The sequence below is a fragment of the Ovis canadensis genome, chromosome X, assembly GCF_042477335.2.
Source record: "Ovis canadensis isolate MfBH-ARS-UI-01 breed Bighorn chromosome X, ARS-UI_OviCan_v2, whole genome shotgun sequence".
NCBI classification, from domain to species: domain Eukaryota; kingdom Metazoa; phylum Chordata; class Mammalia; order Artiodactyla; family Bovidae; genus Ovis; species Ovis canadensis.
Window position 1 is genome coordinate 65992741 of NC_091727.1, and position 19668 is coordinate 66012408.

At 44.4% G+C, this 19668-nt stretch overlaps 1 protein-coding gene across 8 annotated transcripts in view; it reads left to right on the forward strand.

Annotated features, from left to right (window-relative positions):
* Nucleotides 1-19668, forward strand: part of LOC138931074 (NHS-like protein 2) — a 76972-nt gene that overhangs the window by 17733 nt on the left and 39571 nt on the right. The window contains exons 1-2 of one of the 8 annotated variants that reach the window (XM_070291813.1): nt 2809-3039; nt 5777-5845. The exons of 1 other annotated variant lie outside the window; for it this stretch is intronic. In XM_070291813.1, the coding sequence (XP_070147914.1) occupies nt 5815-5845 (31 nt within the window). In that variant the 5' untranslated portion in view covers nt 2809-3039; nt 5777-5814. Of the gene's footprint in view, nt 1-2808; nt 3040-5776; nt 5846-19668 lie in introns of those variants that run through there. 6 more of the 8 variants (XM_070291807.1, XM_070291809.1, XM_070291808.1 and 3 more) reach the window with 6 other exon arrangements.

Consider the following 19668-nt stretch of genomic DNA (forward strand, 5'->3'; position numbering starts at 1 on the left):
CTGCAGATGTACATGAAATTGGTTTCCCAAACTTTGAGCAAGGCTCTCCAAAGCCCACTTGCTTCAACCCTGCCTCCACCTATCCCTGAACCAGGAAAGAAAAAAAACCACACACGTTTTCCTAAGTTGTTTTTTTCTTCTCTTTTCTAAGCAATCTCATCTTAACATGAAGGTGGCAAACTCCTAGGGAGAAACGGTAGGATGTATCTCCACTGAGTAGGTTTTTCTCTCCGTAGTGGATGGGGCTGACCTGGCCGTCTTTGATAATGCTGCGGGTAATCATGCTTTATGCAGGATGGCACCTTCCTCTTCTACGGGAAGACAGAGGGCGCCTCAGGTTCAAGCTGAGCAAGGAGCCAGCAGATGTGGGCTGGCTCCCCATGCACAGGGTTTTGAGGGTGAGAGGAGAGGGCAGGTGAGGAAAGAAAAGGGCAGGAAAGGAGGAATGAGAAAGAGTAAGGTGAGAGGGCTATTTGCAAGTAGAAATAAAGCTATGAAAAAAATAATAGAACCTCTAATTTTTTTGGTTGAAAAATATTAATACTTTTATATAAACTATTATAATAAATTATTTTCCAACATATAAAATTTAAATGAATGTAATGGTTTCATTATTGTAAGAATATCACATTTGTCGTTAAAACTTCAAATAGCACTGAAGAGTTTAAAGTGAAAAATCTGGGTCGGAGTCCTTCCCCTTCCCTCTCAAAGCCCTCCTCACGGCCCCCAGAGGCCTGTTAGTGGTAACAGTTTTTGTGTGTCCTTGGCAGACAGACTAGCTCTGTTCATATGCAAACTTAAGTGTGCTTTCTAGATGCATAAATGAGATCATACTACTTATTATGGCCCATTCCTGGCCCTTTTTTCCTTAAAATTAATAATAACTATCTGGAATTTTCCCATTTCATTTTTAATTTAATGTTTTTGGTAGTTTAACAAAGGTTTTTTTTTTTTAAAATTGAAGTATAGTTGATTTACAATATCGTGTTAGTTTCTGGTGTACAGTAAAGTGATTCCATTATACATATATATATTCTTTTTCATATTTTTTTCATTATAGTTTATTACAAGATATTGAATATGGTTCTCTGTATTATACAGTAGGACCTTGTGGTTTATCTATTTTATATATCCCAAACTCCTAATATATCCCTCCCCTACCATTTCCTCTTTGGTAACCATAAGTTTCTTTTCTATGTTTGTGAGTCTGTTTCTGTTTCATAAATAAGTTCATTTATATCATTTTTTACATTCCACATATAAGTGATATATGATATTTGTCTTTTTCTGACTTACTTCACTTTTTATGATAATCTCTAGATCCATCCATGCTGCTTCAAATGGCATTATTTCATCCTTTTATGGCTGAGTAGAATTCCATTGTACATATGTACCACATCTTCTCATTTATTTTCACTGAAGTATGGTTCATTTACAATATTTGACGTATTCCCATTTCTTCTCATAGAGATCTACTTCATTCTTATTAATGGTTGCATGACATCCCATTGTATATGTGCCCTGTGTTGTGTGGGACCCTGCTGATGGACATTTAAATGAAATAGGGAGCCCAGAGCAGCACCACTCAATAGAAATAAAATGTGAACCACAAATGTGAGCTGCCTATAGAATTTTGACATTTCTAGTAGTAGCCATATTTTCTTCTTGCTGATTGGAGATGCCACTTTTATACATGAAATTGGTTTGGACTATTTTATTTCATTCACCAATTTGCCTATTTCTATACCATTTTCAGTAGCCACATTTAAAAAGTAAAAATAAAAAAAAGAACTTCTAGAAACAATTTTTAGCGTAGTTGGTTTTTTCCATTATATATCTTGCTTCAGTTCATTTCCGTACTCAAAAAAAGCAAAAAGAAAGAGATGAATTTTTTATGAAAATGTTGTAGATACTTTAGTATAATATAAGATTGTTTTTCATTGAAGCATAGTTGATTTACAATGTTGTATGTCAGGTGTACAGCAAAGTGAGTCAGTTACATATATGTGTGTGTGCATGTATATATGTATATTGATTCTTTTTCAGATTCTTTTCCATTATAGGTTATTACAAGAGACTGAATATAGTTCCTTGTGCTATACAGTAGGTCCTCATTTATCTCTTTTATATACATTAATGTGTATCTGTTAATCCTAAACTTCTAATTTATCCTCTCCCCACCCTTTCCTTTTTAGTAATCATAAGTTTATAAGAAAGAGATGGAAGTAATCTTAAGAATATATTTTATTGAATCCCATGTATCAAAAATATTATTTCAACATGAAATCAATATTAAATATTATTAGTAAGATATTTAACACTCTGTTTCATACTCAGTCTTTAAAATCAGGTGTGAATTTTACACTTCTAGCACATTTCAGTTCACACTAGCCAATTTCAAGTGCTCAAAAGCCACACAGGGCTGGTAGCTGTGGTCCTGGGCAATGGAGGTCAACCAGACAGAGGCCCAAAATGTCATGCAAGCTGTGTGTCTCTGTGGTGGTAGGAATGGCTTAGATGGCGGAAGCTGAGGATGAAAACCTCAGTGTCACCACTTGGGATAACTCCTGGGTCCTCTTGGGTCGTTTGCGTGTGGATCCCATAAATTTGCTGTATGCTGCCCTGGTGCAAAGCAAAATAGCTGACCCACGTACAAAAAGCCCAGCTCCTTACCCCTGAAGGGCTCTAGCTCTGCTGGCCACAGAGATAAAGAAAGGACCTTGAGTGCTCAGGAAGTGATTATCTGGGGCCTGTCACAGGTTCCCCTTCCTTTGCTTCCAGAAGTGCATCTGTTTGCTGCTTCTCATTGTACTTAATGAGCATTGTACCCAGTGCTCCATTTCCTTTTTTCAAAAGTAGAGTGATGTGCCAATGGGGCTCTGAGGAAAGTCCTTCACTGGTGTCAGGGAGGGTGTGGTGGGAGGAACCCACACTGTGGCTTACTCAACTGTAAGGTCTTAACCCAGAAGCTCCCAGAGCTACTGTGTTCCCTGGTGGCAGTGGCAACAGCGATGGTGGCCCAGCCTAAAGCATGGAATGGTGAGCATGGGCATGATTTCATACGGCAAGGGGATTTGCAATGGGGTTGGAGGTTGGAGGTTGGCGCCTGGATGGGTGCTGGCAGTATGGGAGGAGGCAGGTGGCTGGAGGACACTGAGGACGGGGAGGCCATCCTTGGCCAGGTTTGGGAAGCATTTGGACTTCCCAGCAGGCTTGAGGGCTTGCCCCCAAGTTGGCAGGAAACTGAGAAATATGATTATCTCCTGCAGCACAGCATGCTGTCCCTGGGCAAAGGCAGTGGCCTCATGCCCACTGCCTGACTGATTTCCAAACCAGCCCTACCCCAGCCTAGCCTTTCCCTGCTGGCCAGCCACAAGAATCTACGCATGGCAGTGAGCTGCTCCAAGGGCTCAGAGTGGGCTCTGAAACAGGAGAAAAGGAGCTCTTCTTCACTGGCCCCACTCCCAGTTTCCAGTGACTGCCTTACATGGGGGTGGCTCAGCCTTTTTTATGATCCAACTCTCACATCCGTACATGACCACTGGAAAAGCCATAGCCTTGACTAAACAGATATTTGTCAGCAAAGTGATGTCTCTGTTTTTTTATATGCTGTTTCTAGGTTTGTCATAGCTTTTCTTTTTTTTAATATAAATTCATTTATTTTAATTGGAGGGGCGTTCAGGATGGGGAACATGTGTCATAGCTTTTCTTCCAAGGAGCAAACATCTTTTAATTTCATGGCTGCAGTCACCATCCTCAGTGATTTTGGCGCCCATTAAAATAAAATCTGTTACTGTTTCCACTTTTTCCCCATCTATTTGCCACAAAGTGGGACCAGATGCCATGATCTTAGTTTTTTGAGTGTTGAGTTTTAAGCCAACTTTTTCACTCCCCTCTTTCACCCTCATCAAGAGGCTCTTTAGTTCCTCTTCACTTTTGGCCATTAGAGTGGTATCATCTGCATACCTGAGGTTATTGATATTTCTCCGGGCAATCTTGATTCCAGCTTGTGATTCATCTAGCCTGGCATTTTGCATGATGTACTCTGCATATAAGTTAAATAAGCAGGATGACAATATACAGCCTTAACGTACTCCTTTCCCAATTTTGAACCAGTCTGTTGTTCCATGTCCGGTTCAAACTGTTGCTTCTTGTCCTGCATACAGTCTTCTCAGGAGACAAGTAAGGTGGTCTGGTATTACCATCTCTTTAAGAATTTTCAACTGTTTGTTGTGATCCACACAGTCAACGGCTTTAGCATAGTCAATGAAGCAGCAGTAGGTGTTTTCTTGGAACTCTCTTGCTTTTTTGATGATCCAGTGGATGTTGACAATTTGATCGCTGGTTCCTCTGCCTTTTCTAAATCCAGCTTGTATATCTGAAAGTTCTCTGTTCACGTACTGTTGAAGCCTAGCTTGAAGGATTTTGAGCATTACCTTGCTAGCATGTTAAATGAGCATAATTATACAGTGATTTGAACATTCTTTAGCATTGTCTTTCTTTGGGATTGGAATGCAAACTGACCTTTTGCAGTCCTGTGGCCACTGCTGAGTTTTCCAAATTTGCTGACATTTTGAGTGTGGCACTTTAACAGCATCTTTTAGAATTTGAAAAAGTTCAGCTGAAATTGCATCACCTCCACTAGCTTTGTTTGTAGCACTGCTTCCTAAGGCCCACTTGACTTCACACTCCAAGATGTCTGGCTCTAGGTGAGTGACCACATCATCATGGTTATCCAGGTTCTTGAGACCTTTTGTGTGCAATTCTTCTGTGTATTCTTGCCACCTCTTTTTAATCTCTTCTGCTTCTGTTAGGTCCTTGCCATTTCTGTCCTTTATTGTGCCCATTTTTGCATGAAATGTTCCCTTGGTATCTCTAATTTTCTTGAAGAGATCTCTAGTCTTTCCTGTTCTATTTTGTTCTTCTATTTCTTTGTATTGTTCACTTAAGAAGGCTTTCTTATGTCTCCTGGCTATTCTCTGGAACTCTGCTTTCAGTTGGGTATATCTTTCCCTTTCTCCTTTGCCTTTTGCTTCTCTTTTCTCAGCTATTTGTAAGATCTCCTCAGACAACCACTTTGGCTTTTTGCATTTCTTTTTCTTGGGGATGTTTTTGGTCAACATCTTCTGTGCAGTGTTATGAACCTCTGTCCATAGTTCTTCAGGCACTCTGTCTATCAGATTTAATTTGAATCCATTTGTCCCCTCCACTGTATAATCATAAGTGATTTGATTTACGTCATACCTGAATGGCCTAGTAGTTTTCCCTACTGTCTTCAATTTGTCTGAATTTTGCAATAAGGAGCTCATGATCAGAGCTACAGTCAGCTCCTGGTCTTGTTTTTACTGACTGTATACAGCTTCTTCATCTTCAGTTGCAAAGAATATAATCAGTTTGATTTTGGTAGCTTTCTGCCTGATCCTCTAAGCTGAGGCCTCCCAACAAGTTGAGCCTGGGCCAGAGTAAAAGTACTAGGAAGACAGAGCAGCTTCACAGCAAATCAAAGTCCCGTATGCACACAGTGGCCTCACCCCAGTTCCACTGTGCCAGTCCCCTTCTCCAGCTGACCACAGGGTGGAACCCTGCTAATTAAGACTCATCCCTGAACGTCAGTAGCTTAGCATAGAGCCTGGCACATACATGGGAGCTACCCAGTAGAGTTTTCTTGGATTGATGGATGAATGATCATGTTCTAGATTTTGTCTTTGCTGTACCACTTTCTCCCAAAGCCCTCAAACTAAAATCTCTCATATCACTTTTGCTCCTTCTACTCCAGGTGCCTCAGCTGCCACTAATCTCTACTAAGAAAAAGTCATGAGTACAGCCAACCCACGGACTCCTGAGGGTAGGCTGGGAGAATGATCTCACTGCACATTATTGCTTCTCTCTCTTCACGTTATTGCTTTTAGGGTCTTCTGGGCTGAATCATCCTACTTTGAGAATCAAAAGCATGGGATTGGATTCTAGTCTCAAGCCTGCTTTTCCCTATTAACATGACCTTAATCAAAAGTTACATAGCCTCTCCAAGACTTAATACTGTGCTTTGTAAAATGGAGCTGAAAATACCTATCTGGGATTGTGGTAAGGAATAAATGAGAAAATGTGTTAGGATGAACCCTAAGAAATTGCCCCAAAACAGTTGAACACCAGCGGTTTTGTACAATTCAACCTAATATATAAAGTGCTTCCTCCTTTTCATCAGAATGCAGGTCAAACTAATAGTAGCAGCTACTCCTCCACCAATCACAGCTGCAGGCATTTCCTGGAGTAGTTTGGCCTGGGAAATCGGGACCAGGTATTTTTAAGAGACTAGACTGGTTCATGGAAAGCAAAGGAGATGAGAAACAGGGTGACTTCTGGCAGCTCCTACCTGGGAATGATTTACCCAGAAGAGCACAGTAGGAGTTGGCAGCTTCTCCTGACCTGGACAGGAATGCCCACTTCATAAGTCAAGTTCCAAGGCAGAAATGGCCTAGGACGGGCTTCCCTTCCCAGGAGCAGAGCCACAGGGGCCCCAGACCATCAGGCATTTGGAAGAAATTGAAAGCAGCTGCCTGCCAGCTTTTTTCTGCCTAGTGGCAGCTGTCAAGCCCAGCTTCTCTTAATCCAGCAAAGATTCAGGCCTGACAAAGCTCCAGTTTGGAACCAACAGCCATGATGATCACAGTAAGGAAAGCCCTCTCACCATTCTACATATCTGCTATTCAATCCCAGCTCTATCTGTAAAATTCATGGGGTTTCAAGTGGGAGGGGGATGGGATAAGTCCAAAATGATGCCCATTGACTGGCTGCACCTTGGATGCCAGTGCTCCAGGCCGATGGAGACGACAGGGGCACTAAGCAGGTATTTATAGAGTGCCTACTCAGTGTTTCCCACTGAGGGCACAATTGTCATTTTGGTCAATACAGTTCATTGTACTGGACTGTCCCATGCATTGCAGGACAAGTAGCATCTGACAGCAAGATAAGGATAGGGCGCACCTTGTAAGCCTAAGAGCCAAATGAGTCCCAGTCACTGAAGCTCAGGAGAATGGCCCCATCAGAGTGGTAGCCTCTCCATCACTCTGAATGGCACCTTGAAGATGACTTTTTCAAGTAGATGCTCCACAACTACGTGTTGGCCTGATGGCCATGAGCTATCCCATGAACCCAGTGACTGGGTGATCTTGACTGGGCCAGTGGAAACGTGTAAAATCAGTCAGATGGGGCCTGGGACCTCAGGGTAGAAAAGCCAGGAAAGATATTCCCCCAGGAGCTGCCCGAATGGGGGTTATACCCCTGGCAGGCAGTGAACCACTCTGCTCAGGGACCCAAGCCCTGGCCAGCCTGTGCCAAAGAGTCCACGCAGAGGGTGGGGCCCACTCAACCCCAGGCCCGGGTGCCAGTTACCCAGCATCAGGCAGGATGGGAGTGGGATGTGTGAAAGTTTTTCAGGGAAGTATGATGAATCTCCAAGCTGAGCTACAGCGTTGACCCCACCAGAGCACAGAGGTGCTTGACCAGGAGTCCATGTACTTGGATGGGAAAAAAATTACAACTTTATCTTCACGAACCTCTAATTGAAATTTCGACTTCCCTTCCATTATGAATGCAGCAACACCCTGCAGTTATATTAGCACTACCAGCGACTTTGTCTCCAATTAAAACTGCGGAGATTTTTATATCCTATTGCTCTTGCTGTGGGCTTCCCAGGTGGCACAGTGGTAACGAATCTGCCCGCTAGTACAGGAGACTCAAGCAACGTGGGTTCGATCCCTGGGTCAGGAAGATCCCCTGGAGTAGGAAATGGCAATTCACTCCAGTATTCTTGCCTGGAGAATCCCATGAATAGAGGAGCCTAGTGGGCTACAGTCCATGGGGTTACAGAGTTGGACATGACTGAGCATACACACACCACCACATCACTCTTGCTGCAGATATCTTGAAATATCATTACACTCATAGCCATGAGTGTGGTAGTTACTGGACCTGCCACTAGATCATATTACTCTATATGCTAATAATGAAACATCTACTACTATATCACAAATTTTAAAGCATACATGTTTATAATAATCTTTAAAAATAATTGACTTCCCTTGGTATCCTATGTATCTTATTTTATACTCATAGAAACATTCCAAGAAAGGGTCCGTAGGTATCATCAGACTCCCCAAATGGTCCAAGCCATAAATGTGTTAAGAAATCCTGGGTTTGAGATTTGGCAGGAAATCAGGCCAATTGTGGTCAACAGGGAAGGCCTGGATGCCGGAAGAGGCAGCTCAGGCTTGTGCTCTGTAGGCACCAAGAGGATACTAAAGGTTTCTAAGCAGGAGACTGCCCAAGATGGTGCTAAGGTTTCCAGCCTGGGATTCCAGAGATGGTGGTAGCATTAACAGAAATAGAGAAGTCAGGAGGAAAGGTCAATTAAGGTAGTGGGAGAGACTTTTGTTTTAAACATATTAAATTCAGGACTAAAAATTGGACATCTATGTGAAATTGTCCACCCAGCTCTGGAAAATGCAAGTGAGCAGACTGGGAGAGTGGCCATTGCAACAGAAAAGACTTGAGGGGGTCATCCTTCAAGATGGTCTTAGAAGAGTTTAGAGTAATTGTAGCCTTCAATAGAAAAAAGACAGTGGGAGAAAAGAGGCCAAGGCAAGAGGCTGTCATAGGCTGGATTCTCTGGGAAACAGATTCTGAGACAGAGATTTGCATGCAGGTATGCAAGGAGAATGGCTTCTAGAACGCACCTATGAAGACGTAATTGAAGCAGGATTAGTCAAAGACAAGAGTTGAACTGCAAAACATAGTCACACTGGAGACCTTAGCTGATTCCATGAGGAGTTCTGAACTGGGATGTCCTTCATAGGGTCCCAAATGTGGCCGGGTAGCTGGGTCTTTCTCTTCCTACCACCCTCGCCCCCATATTTTGACTAGTCTTTGGATATAGGCTGCCCTCCCCCGGGGCATTTCCTTGGATAGGGACTCAACTATGAGCCACCAGCCAACATCCCTAGCAACTAGGGGGATGAGTTCCTTGCTCCTGAATGAGGGAAGGGAAAAACTTCAAGTCTGCTGTCCCAGCCCTGTGGAAAGTGCAGATAACTACCCCCAACCCTGCACAGGCCTTTGAGGAAGTCCCATCCTGCAGTCTACAGCCAATTTTAGGAATCTAGGGACAGGGAACCATGGCCTAAAAGGAATTTGAGTCTTTGGTGCCTGTAATACAGAGTTCTCAGTATTTACTCCAACTTCTCCCATTTAGGGCTAAGCTGGGGGGAAGTTGGAGAGAGCTGAGCCATTGCTATCCTCCACTGTTTGTTTTTAAGAGGTTACCAAACTAAGCAAACCAACCACAGCAGAAACAAGTTCTGTGGCCTCTGGGTCCCTCCCTTCCCTTTGGGGTGACCCACATCTCAAAAAGGGGATGTCACCACAATTGAGGTGAGAACCCTGCTCACAAGGCCTGCAGTCTGTCCAAGAAATGATACTGTTAGAGCTGCCAAGTAAAAGGAGGTTGGGCTTCATTTTGAAAGTGACACATGTACAAACTAGACTTTTGGTTTTGACATTCATGTCCTAAGACCAAAAAAGCAAACTAAATAGCAACCAAACTTATTAGGCACAAGCTCTTCCCAAAATGCAAAATCCAGAAAAATTGATTCATTTGTTCATTCATTCCATAAAAAAAATAACAAGCTTTGAGTTTGCAAAATGATAGGCCCACAGTTGGCCTGAAGGTCAGTTTTTTCTTGTTATTGTACATAGTTTTTAAAATAATTTGTTAGTTGCCAACTCACTTTTTAAAAAATTCTAAAATCTGACCGCAGTGAACCTGTCAGTTAGAACTGAGAAGTCCTGTCCCCTTGTGAATGGGCATACCTCCTATCCCCTAGTTTACCTCCAGCCCCATTCAGCCCCCTGCTCTCCTGAGTAGAGGCCCTGCATGCCAGCATTCATGTTCATGAACACTTGTTCAGTCGCTCAGTCCTGTCTGGCTCTTTGCCACCCGATGGACTGCAGCACGCCAGGCTGCATTTGACTCCTGATTGATGCTGCTTCCCCTACAATACATTGCTCCAAAGTATGCATCCAGACAGGATCTCAACTGAGAAGGTCCAGGTTGTTCCATTTTTTCATTCTTGTTTATTTAAAAAACCTAATTGAGAGAAGGTAGATTTGCCCCTCAGAATGCAAAGCAGAGTTCCCAGTCAGTGAGAAAGTCATCCTGCGCCCGTGGGAGATGCAGCTGAAACCCAAAGGACTGAGCATCCCCTGGAGGATGCAGGAACAGAAGGGCGAAATGCCTCCCTCTGGCCCAGGTATCTTTTCTCAACCAACTTCTTGTTACACAGAGTGTGATATGAGGACCAGCAGCAACAGCAGCACCTGGCTCTCAGTGAGGAACGCAGCATCTCGGCACGCACCCCTCTCCGCCTACTGATTCAAACCCTCATTTTAACAAGATCCTCAGGGGATTCTTATGCATGAAAAGTTGAGAAGCATTGACCTAGGGGGCAACCTTTGAGATTGACCTGACTCCTCACTAGATGGGAGCTCCCTGAGGGCAAAACTGTGTCATCTTGTGCCCCCAGGGTCCTTGCACAGGGCCAGGCACCTAGCAGGTACTCAGTGATGTGTGGTGAATGAGTAAATTTCTGAAGGAATCTAGCCACATACAGCAAGCTTAGGTACAGATAGAATCATGTACCAGGCACATTGTGCAGCCCTGCCTGCACTTGTCACCTGCTCTTGCAAGCTGCCCAAGGCAGAGGGTCCAGCCCTGGGGCTCCCTCCCAGCCGATGGTCCCAAGAGGGAGGCCCACCAACAGGAGGTTTGTCTCTATAGGCCTTAGACTTTGGATAGGATGCCAAATAGGCTTGCTTCCTCCATCCTCCCATCCTGAAAACCCCAAGGAGGAACTTCGGAGGCACCTACACTCTGTTTTTGCTCTCTTCAGAGGGCCTGGCCTCCTCAGCACAAGTGACCACTGCCATCCCCATGTCGTTTCTCAAAGGCATTCCCCTCCTGGAAATCCAGATCCCTTCCAAGGTGCAGAAGGTGCTGCCAGGTGCTGGCTACCAAGCCCTCCATGAGTGTGCAACCAAAATAAACCTCTGTTGATATGGAAACGGGTCGAATTATTTTAAGAAAAAAAAATTGCTCCTTCATTAAGTCACGTTGTTATGGCAACTGGGATTAGGAAAGTTACTTGGCCAAGGAGGTTATGTTCAGTGTTTTGGGACTGAGAGTTTTCGGAAGAGCAGAAAACAATTTGTGAGCTCATCTCTCCGTCTCCTGGCTCTGCCTAGAGTGGGGAGGTGGGGAGGAGGAAGAGGAGGGCCAATTGAGAATCAGGCTGTCCCACCTGGATGGGCTTGTGCAGGGGGACTGGGGGCCACTCTCAGGGCCCTGCCTGTGGTGATGCAGGCTGAGGTCATAAAGGATATGTGGGAAAGGAAACTGCTGGGGAAGAGGATATCCTGACCAGAGGTCCAGCACTGCATGTGCAAGCAAGCCCACTACTCTGCTGCCAGAGGAGTGCTGCAACTTCCTGGAGTAAGGGAAAGGTGGGAGAGTTGAAGAAAAATCACAATAGCTACTCTTGATTGGGTCTTTACTGTGTGCTGGGCACTGAGCTAAGTCCTTGACACTCTCACATTCAATCCTTGCAACAACCCTGCCAGACAGTATTATTACCTCAGTTCTTCAAATAAGGGGATGGAGTATTAGGTCAATGGGGTGACTTGTCGAAGGTCACACAGGAAGTGCAGAGCTGGGATTGGAATCTTAAGTCACTGTTTGCAGCCTCTGCTACAAAGTCAAAGGACTAATCACCTGAAACAAGAAACCAGGTAATATCTTAAGCCCACATTCATTCATTCAGTTAAAAATCATTTATGGAGTACCTACTCTGTGCCAGGCCCTGAGACGAGCATACACATATTGCATCTGCTTCTTGCCTTCAAGGAGTCAGAAACCTTGTGGGGGAAGCCTTGCAATAAGGTGGGCACCAATACAGGTGGCCCCAGGCAAGATGCTAAGCAGTCAGGGAGCCCAACAGCCCTGAACAGAAGAAATGGCAAAATCTGCCCTTCCTCAGAGGGGCCCTGCTCTCCCTTCCTGCTTCCCTCTCCCTTTCAGATATTCCAAAGTGCTCCTTAGACTCAGGAAACACTGTCCTTTGGCATGGAAAGCAGAGAGGTTGAGGGGTTCAGGCCAACAGAAGAGAGGGGCAAGAGCACCTGAGACTCCAAGGGTCAAGAAGGGAGGCCAGTCAGAGGGCCCAGCCTTGGTCACGTTTTCTGCTTCCTTCCCTACAAGTCTGGGGAATGCACCAGAAACCTCACAGTGACAGAGGTTAGGAGGCTGTTGTGAGGTGTCCTGGACCCACTAGAAAAAGCGGGTTTCATCCGGCTAAACCGAGTCATGGCACAACAAAGCTTTTCTTCACACCTAGCGAAATTTGTTGCTGCTTTTTAAATTGCCAGTTAGTATTATGTGAATAGTGCTGAGGCATTTTGCCCTCTTTTCTCTCTAGCCTCAAATAGGCTACTGTTGTGAGATTATCACCAGTGTGTTGTGTGCTAGTTTGCTGTCAGTGTAGGCTGGGGCCTGGCTGAATAACAACTTAACAAGGGCCCCTAACCCAGCCCAAGACAAAGCCTTCAGAGCCTGCCTGGAGGATCACCAACCTGGGACCCAGTGGGTACACCCTTATCCCAGCACAGCTTAGTCAGTGCTCAGCAGGGAATACAAAGGGGTTCCATCTGCACTCCAGAGACTCACTGAGGACCCTCACACACACACACGCTCACACCAGGTCTTGTGCAGTTTTGAGTGGGGGAATAAAATTTGCTAGAAATTAAACATCTCCATTCCCATTTACTCCTCACTGCAAGGTAGATGCTATTTTCCTCATTTTATAGAAGATAAAATGGAGACTCTCAGAAGGCTGGGGAAATGCCCATGGTCACACAGATGGGAAGTCACAGAGCTGGGACTAAGAACCACAGAGGTTCTCATCCCTTACTGCTTCCTGGGCTGAAGAACCCCCCAGAAAACTGCCTTATGACTCTGTTGACTGCCTCAGCAGCCCCAAGGAGTATTTACATTCTGCTCAGCGTTAGCAAAGCCACTGCCCACTGGAATCACTGGGGATATATCTGATTAAGAAGTCATATCTGTTTCTGCAAACTGGATTGGGAAATTAACTGTCAGAGAGACCTGAATTTAAGTGTAGGGCTATTGTTTACTAGCTACGTGATTTACAGAGCCTCTCAATCTCATTTTTAAATGAAAGTTTGTTGTAAGAATTAGAGATAATATATACACAGGGCTTACCTAATGCCTGATATACAATAGGAACCAAATAAAGGGATAAATAAAAGAATCGTCTGGAGAGTTTTTGAAAACAGCCCATGTTGGAGCCCTACTCCAGACCAAGTAAATCAAAATCCCTGAAGGTGGAGCCCAGGGATTAGTATTGTTAAGTTCTGCAGATGGTTCTAAGGTACAAGTGGGGTTCCAGGAATGATGCCCATGGCCCCTGTCCACAAGGAGCTCCCAACAAATGGAAAAGACAGAGGCAAGCAACCACAGCCCATTGAAGCCAGGACTGCAACCCGGTACTGGGACAAGGATTGGGTTGCAGCTGACTACAGGCTATAAGCGCCATCTAAAGCTAAATTAAAGCATTACAGGGAATTCCCTGGTGGTCCAATGGTTAAGACTCTGTGATTCCACTGCCAAGGGTGCAGATTCGATCCCTGATTGGGGAACCAAGGTCCTACAGGCCATACCAGGCGGCCAAAAACAAACAAAAAAATCCAGCAACAAGAAGCAGCTCCACAGTAGCATGTTACCAGTGAGGAGGGGCTGCGCTGACCCTCTGCACACTCACACTCAGCCCCCCTCAGCATCAGGAGTGGATATTTGCAAGGACAGCTGGCTGGAGTGGGCTTCCCTGATAGCTCAGTTGGGAAAGAATCCACCTGCAATTCAGGAGACCCTGGTTTGATTCATGGGTTGGGAAGATCCGCTGGAGAAGGGATAGGCTACCCACTCCAGTATTTTTGGGCTTCCTTTGTGGCTTAGCTGGCTGGAGTGAGATTCTCTCGTTTATTCATTCAGCATGCATTTACCGAGCACCTACTGTATGCTAGGCATTGTGGATACACTGGTGACCAAGACAAAGTCCCTTGCCTTGGGGAGTTTACCTCCAATGAAAGGCAAACAGATAGGAAACAATAAAATCAATAAACCAGAAAAGTTTCAAGTGGCGGAAGTACTATGAAGGAAAGCAAGCAGAGATGTGGCCAGGATGACTAGGATCTGGGCACCATAGGACTGCAGGATCAAAGAAGGTCTACCTAAGAAGGTGATATTCGAGTGAAGACCCAGACAAAAGAAGAAAGCAAACCATGTGACTACCTGGTAGAAGAGTGTTCCCGGGCAGAGGGAGCAACCAGTACCAAGGCCTTGAGATGGGAATGGGCTTGGCATATTTGAGAAGCAGCAAGAAGGCAGCAGTGACCAAAAAAGAGCTTGCAAGGAGAGTGGTAAGTGATGAGGCCAGAGAGGAAGCCAGAGGCCAGATGATGGTAGGGACTTTTCATCTTCATATAATGTGATGAGAAGCAATGGGAAGGTGTGCTGGGGAACAATAAGATATAATAAACTTTTTTCTTTAGTAATAGGTTTATTGAGATATTACTATAATTCATATGCTATACAATTCACCCATTTATTTATTTATATTGAATATAGTTGATTTATTAATACAATGTTGTATTAGTTTCAGGTATACAGTAGAGTGATTCAGTTATATCTATATATGTATGAAAATAGATGCATATATCTTTTCTAGATTCTTTTCCATTATACTTTATTACAAGACATTGACTATAGTTCCCTCTGCTATACAGTAGGTTCTTGTTGTTTGTTTTACACATAGTAGTTTGTATCTGCTCATCCCAAACTCTTAATTTATCCCTCCCCTACCCTTTCCCCTTTGTAACCGTAAATCTGTTTCCTATGTCTGTTTTATAAATAAGTTCATTTGTATCATTTTTTAGATTCCACATATAAGTGACATAATATGATATTTGTCTTTCTCTATCTGACTTCATTTAGTATGATAATCTGTATCTAGGTTCATCCATGTTGCTGAAGTGGCATGATTTCATTCCTTTTTATGGCTGAGTAGTATTCCATTGTGTGTGTGTGTGTGTGTGTGTGTGTGTGTGTGTGTGTGTGTGTGTACCACATCTTTTTATCCATTCATCTGTCAACAGACATCTTCCGTTTCTTGGCTATTGTGAACATTGGGATGCATGTATCTGTTCACCCATTTAAAGCATAAAATTCATTGGTTCTTAGTATATTCCCATATATGTGCAACCATCAACAGTTTAATTCCAGAAAGCTTGCAACCCTTTACCCATTAGCAATCACGTCCTGCTTTCACCGTCACCTACCCTGGCCATTGGTAATCTCTAATCTACTTTCTGTCTCTTGGATTTGCCTAGTCTGGACATGTCACATGAATAGAATCATACAATGTGTTACCTTTTGTGACTAGCTTATTTCACTTAGCATAATGTCAACAAAGTTCATCCATGTTATAACATGTATAAGAACTTCATTCCTTTTTACTGGCAAATAGCATTTCATTGTGCGGATATACCACATTTGGTTTATCCATTCATCCATTGATGGACATTTGGTTTGTTTCTACCTTTTGGCTGTTATGCATAGTATTGCTACAAGCATTCATGTACATGATTTTTTATGAACATATGTTTTCAATTTTCTCGGGTGATAACTATGAGTGGAACTGCTGGATCATGTCATAATTCTACGTTTAATCATTTGAGAAACTGCAGTCTGTTTTCCATTGTGGCTGCATAATTTTATATTTCCTCCAGCAATGTACTTGTGGCCAATTCCTCCACATCCTTGCCAACACTTGTGACTGTCTGATTCTAGCCATCTTAGTGAGTGTGAAGTGGGATCTCACTGTGGTTTCAGTGCGCATTTCCCTGATGACTAAAGATGTCAAGCATCTTTCCATGTGCTTCCTGGCCGTTTATGTATGTTCTTTGGAGAAATGTCTCCCTATTTGCACATTATGTTAGTATTTGTCTTTTTAGTATTGAGTTGTAAGAGTTCTTTATATATTCTATTGATAAATACAAGTTCCTTATCAGGTAGATGATTGGCAAATATTTTCAGTTCTGTGAGTTGTTCTTTTCATTTTCTTGATGGCGTTGTTTGAAGCATAAAAGGGTTTTTTTAATGAAGTACAGTTTATCTTATTTTTTTTTTCTGTTGCTTGTGCTCTTGGTGTCATATCTAAGAACCCATCCCCTTGTCCCTTAACTTCGAGAATGACTCTCCTGGCCACCGTGCTGGGAACAGATGGCAGGCAGGGACGCAGAGTACTGAGCAGAGGCAGAATGAAAGTGGCCCTGAGGGGTCACTCTGAGCACTCAATGCAGAACCTCGACCTCCTGATTGAGGGCTGGGCTCCAAAGCCTGCAAAACAGCCCAGACCCGGACACAAGCATTTACATGCTGTCCTCATTTTCTTGCCTTTCTTTTATGCAAATCCTGCATGCACCTGTTGGAAAACTCAAATGTCTGGAAAATAGGCTCAGATGTGGATGGCCTTGGGTGGCTGGGGAGGAGCCCCTCTCACACTAACTCAGTGTAGGACCTGAGAAGGCACCTTTCCTCTTTCTGGGCCCCAGTTTCCACATCTCTGTTATGTGAGGGGCTGGACTTGGGTCTGCTGTCCACAGGCTTCTGGGTCTTCACTTTCCCAGTCTCACAGGGTAGCTAAATGAGGCTGGCAGAAAAGATTTGTTGTGGGAGTGAGAGCAAACCACAGAGCAATATTTACAATATGAGCCCATGATTTGTTTGGCATAGGAAAACTTCTGGAAAGATACACCCAAAGTATCAGCAGTGCTTGTCTCTGGCATGTGGAAGATGATGCGTTTTTGTTTTTCCTCTTTCAGTGTGCTTGTATGTTCTGATTTTTCACTTTGATAAACGTGTTTTGCTTTTGTAACAAGGAAAAAAAGAAAAGCATAAGAGAAAGAATGTGAAATTGACATTTTAAAATTAAATTTTATTTATTTATTTTTGGCTGTGCTGGGTCTTCGTTGCTATGCGGTCTTTTCTCTAGTCGTGGCAAGCGGGGGCCACTCTCTCATTGTGGTACGCTGGCTTCTCATTGCGATGGCTTCTTGTGGAGCATGGGCTCTAGGAGTGGGGGCTTCAGCAGCTGCTGTGTGTGGGTTCTAGGGCATGGGCTTCAGCAGTGTGGCACACAGACTTGGTTGCTCTGCAGCGTATGGAATCTTCCCATGCCCTCAGCATTGGCAGGTGGATTCTTAATCACTGGACCACCAGGGAAATGCTAAAATTGACATTTTTTAAAGAGAGAAATTGCCTAGAGGTCATCAACAGGGAAAGGGAGCAAAAAAGATAGTCTCTACCAGAGCCAGTAGGAGCACGTGTCAACACACCTTTCAAAACATGAGGTGCGCTCTCCACCAAGGGAGGTTGGGTGTCCCAGAAATTGGACTCTGAGATGGAGATGAGTGTGCAGGAAGTGTATTAGGGAGGATCTCAGGATCTGCAGCTTTGGAAAGAGAGTGAAGAAGCAGGGTTGTGCAGGTGGGACAAAGAGCACTGCTGCCCTAAGGCCTTGCTCAGTCAACCTAAGTGGGAGTCTCTGGCTCTGAGCCAGCAATTCAGAGTTGGCCTGACTGGGGATGAAAGAGCCACCCTAAGAAGAAGGTATGACATTTGACAAGGAATCCGCACAGATTCCCCAAAGCAAAGGGCTCCCCAAGGAAAGCAAAGGAATCCCCAAAGCAGTACAATGCTGCCTAAGGCAGCTCTGTAAACACTTAGGAGACTAAATTGTTTGTCCCTGAGGTGAGACCTGGGCAGCACATCGGTGTCTGCTATCAGGAGATTGCCTGGCAAAGGAGACCTCCATAGGCAGATGTTAGAGGGGTTTTCAAAGAGGAAAGCATCATTTTTAAATTCAGATGCCTGGCTGCCCTCCCATTCTGAGCCCTAATCTCTATTCCAGTTTGTCTCCTCAGGCAGTGACCTTTGAGGGCCACTGATGGGCCAGCCTTTAGTTTAGGTGCTTTCCACGATCCACAACACTACTCCCAACTTTATCTCCTAGGATACTTTCATTGCCCTGGAATACAGACAGAATGGAAATATTCTGAGCACATTTTATCAATGAGGAATCCTAGGTTCAGAGAGAAGACCCAGCTAAGTTGTGATGATGTAGGCTCAGAGCCAGCTCTGTCCAGCCCCAGGTCCCACCCTCTGTGTCCCTGGTAACACAGCTGCCCAGACTTTCAAGTGATTTGTTTTGTGATCAAATGGACAAATCTGTTCCTTCTCATTATTGCTAAACCAGTTTGTTCCCCATGCCCACCAATCAGTTTCCAGATGAGCCCATCTCAATCCTGCAAATCACAAAGTGCACTTTTACTTAGTTGATGCAACATGAAATCGCCCTTCCTCTCCTGGAAAGCTGCTGTCTTTGGAGGGGAGCAGAGCTCTCTTGCACCTGAGCCTCCTCAGTTTGGGGGGACATGGGAGGCTGAAGCCAGTCTGGCTGAGTTAAGCTTGAGTTAATCTTATTAACCTGTGAGATCAATTGGCTGAAGGCACCAGGCAAGTGACGGTACAGGCATTAATTCAGTAGTGACCAGAGCAGCCTGACAGCCAGGGACTGATTTATCAGTCTTTTTAATGGATGGGATTGCATCTAGCTAATTGAGTCTGAGCCTGGCATGAATATGCTCTCTCTTCAGGCAACCCCCTTGTAACAAGGTGCTCCTGCGTGGATGTCCTACAGAGGGAATAGTGAGGGAAGACGAAGCAGGTAGCAAGTAATGCCCCCTTCCTGTCAGCACGCTGTAAGGACTGGTTTGGGGACCCAGGTACCTAACTTGCATGCTGCTCTCAGGAGGCAGTGGTTCCCAAATGTGATCCTCACACCAGCAGGGTCAGCATCCCTTGGCAACTTGTGAGAAATGCAGAATTTTGGACTCTACTCCAAACCTACTCGATTATAAACTCTGGGAGTGGGGCCCAGCGATTTGTGTTTTAAGAGGCCCTCCATGGAATTCTGATTCTCAGTAAAGTCTGAGACTCACTGAAGGAGATGTGAGCACAAACTCTGGCACCAGGCAGCCTGCGTTACTAGCTATGACTTTGAACAAAAGACCTAACGTTTCAGTATCTCAGTTTCTTCATCTGTAAAATGGGGGCTATAATAGTACCTGCCTTACAGGGTTCACAACAATCCTACAAGATTAAACTTGCGAAGTGCCTAGACCAATGTCTGGGACATGTAAGGAGCTATATTTATAAATGTTGTCTTTGTGTTGTTCAGTCACTAAGTCATGTCCAGCTCTTTGTGACCACATGGACTACAGCACACCAGGCCTTCCTGTCCCTCATCATCTCTCAGAGTTTGCCCAAGTTTGTGTCCATTGAATTGGTGATGCCGTCCACCCATCTCATCCTCTGCCACCCTCTTCTCCTTTTGCCTAGTGTAACATTTATGTATGTTAACAACTGTTATTGTTGGAAATAATGGAGCCTAGGGCTTCTGTCTGCTCCTTCAGCATGACAGT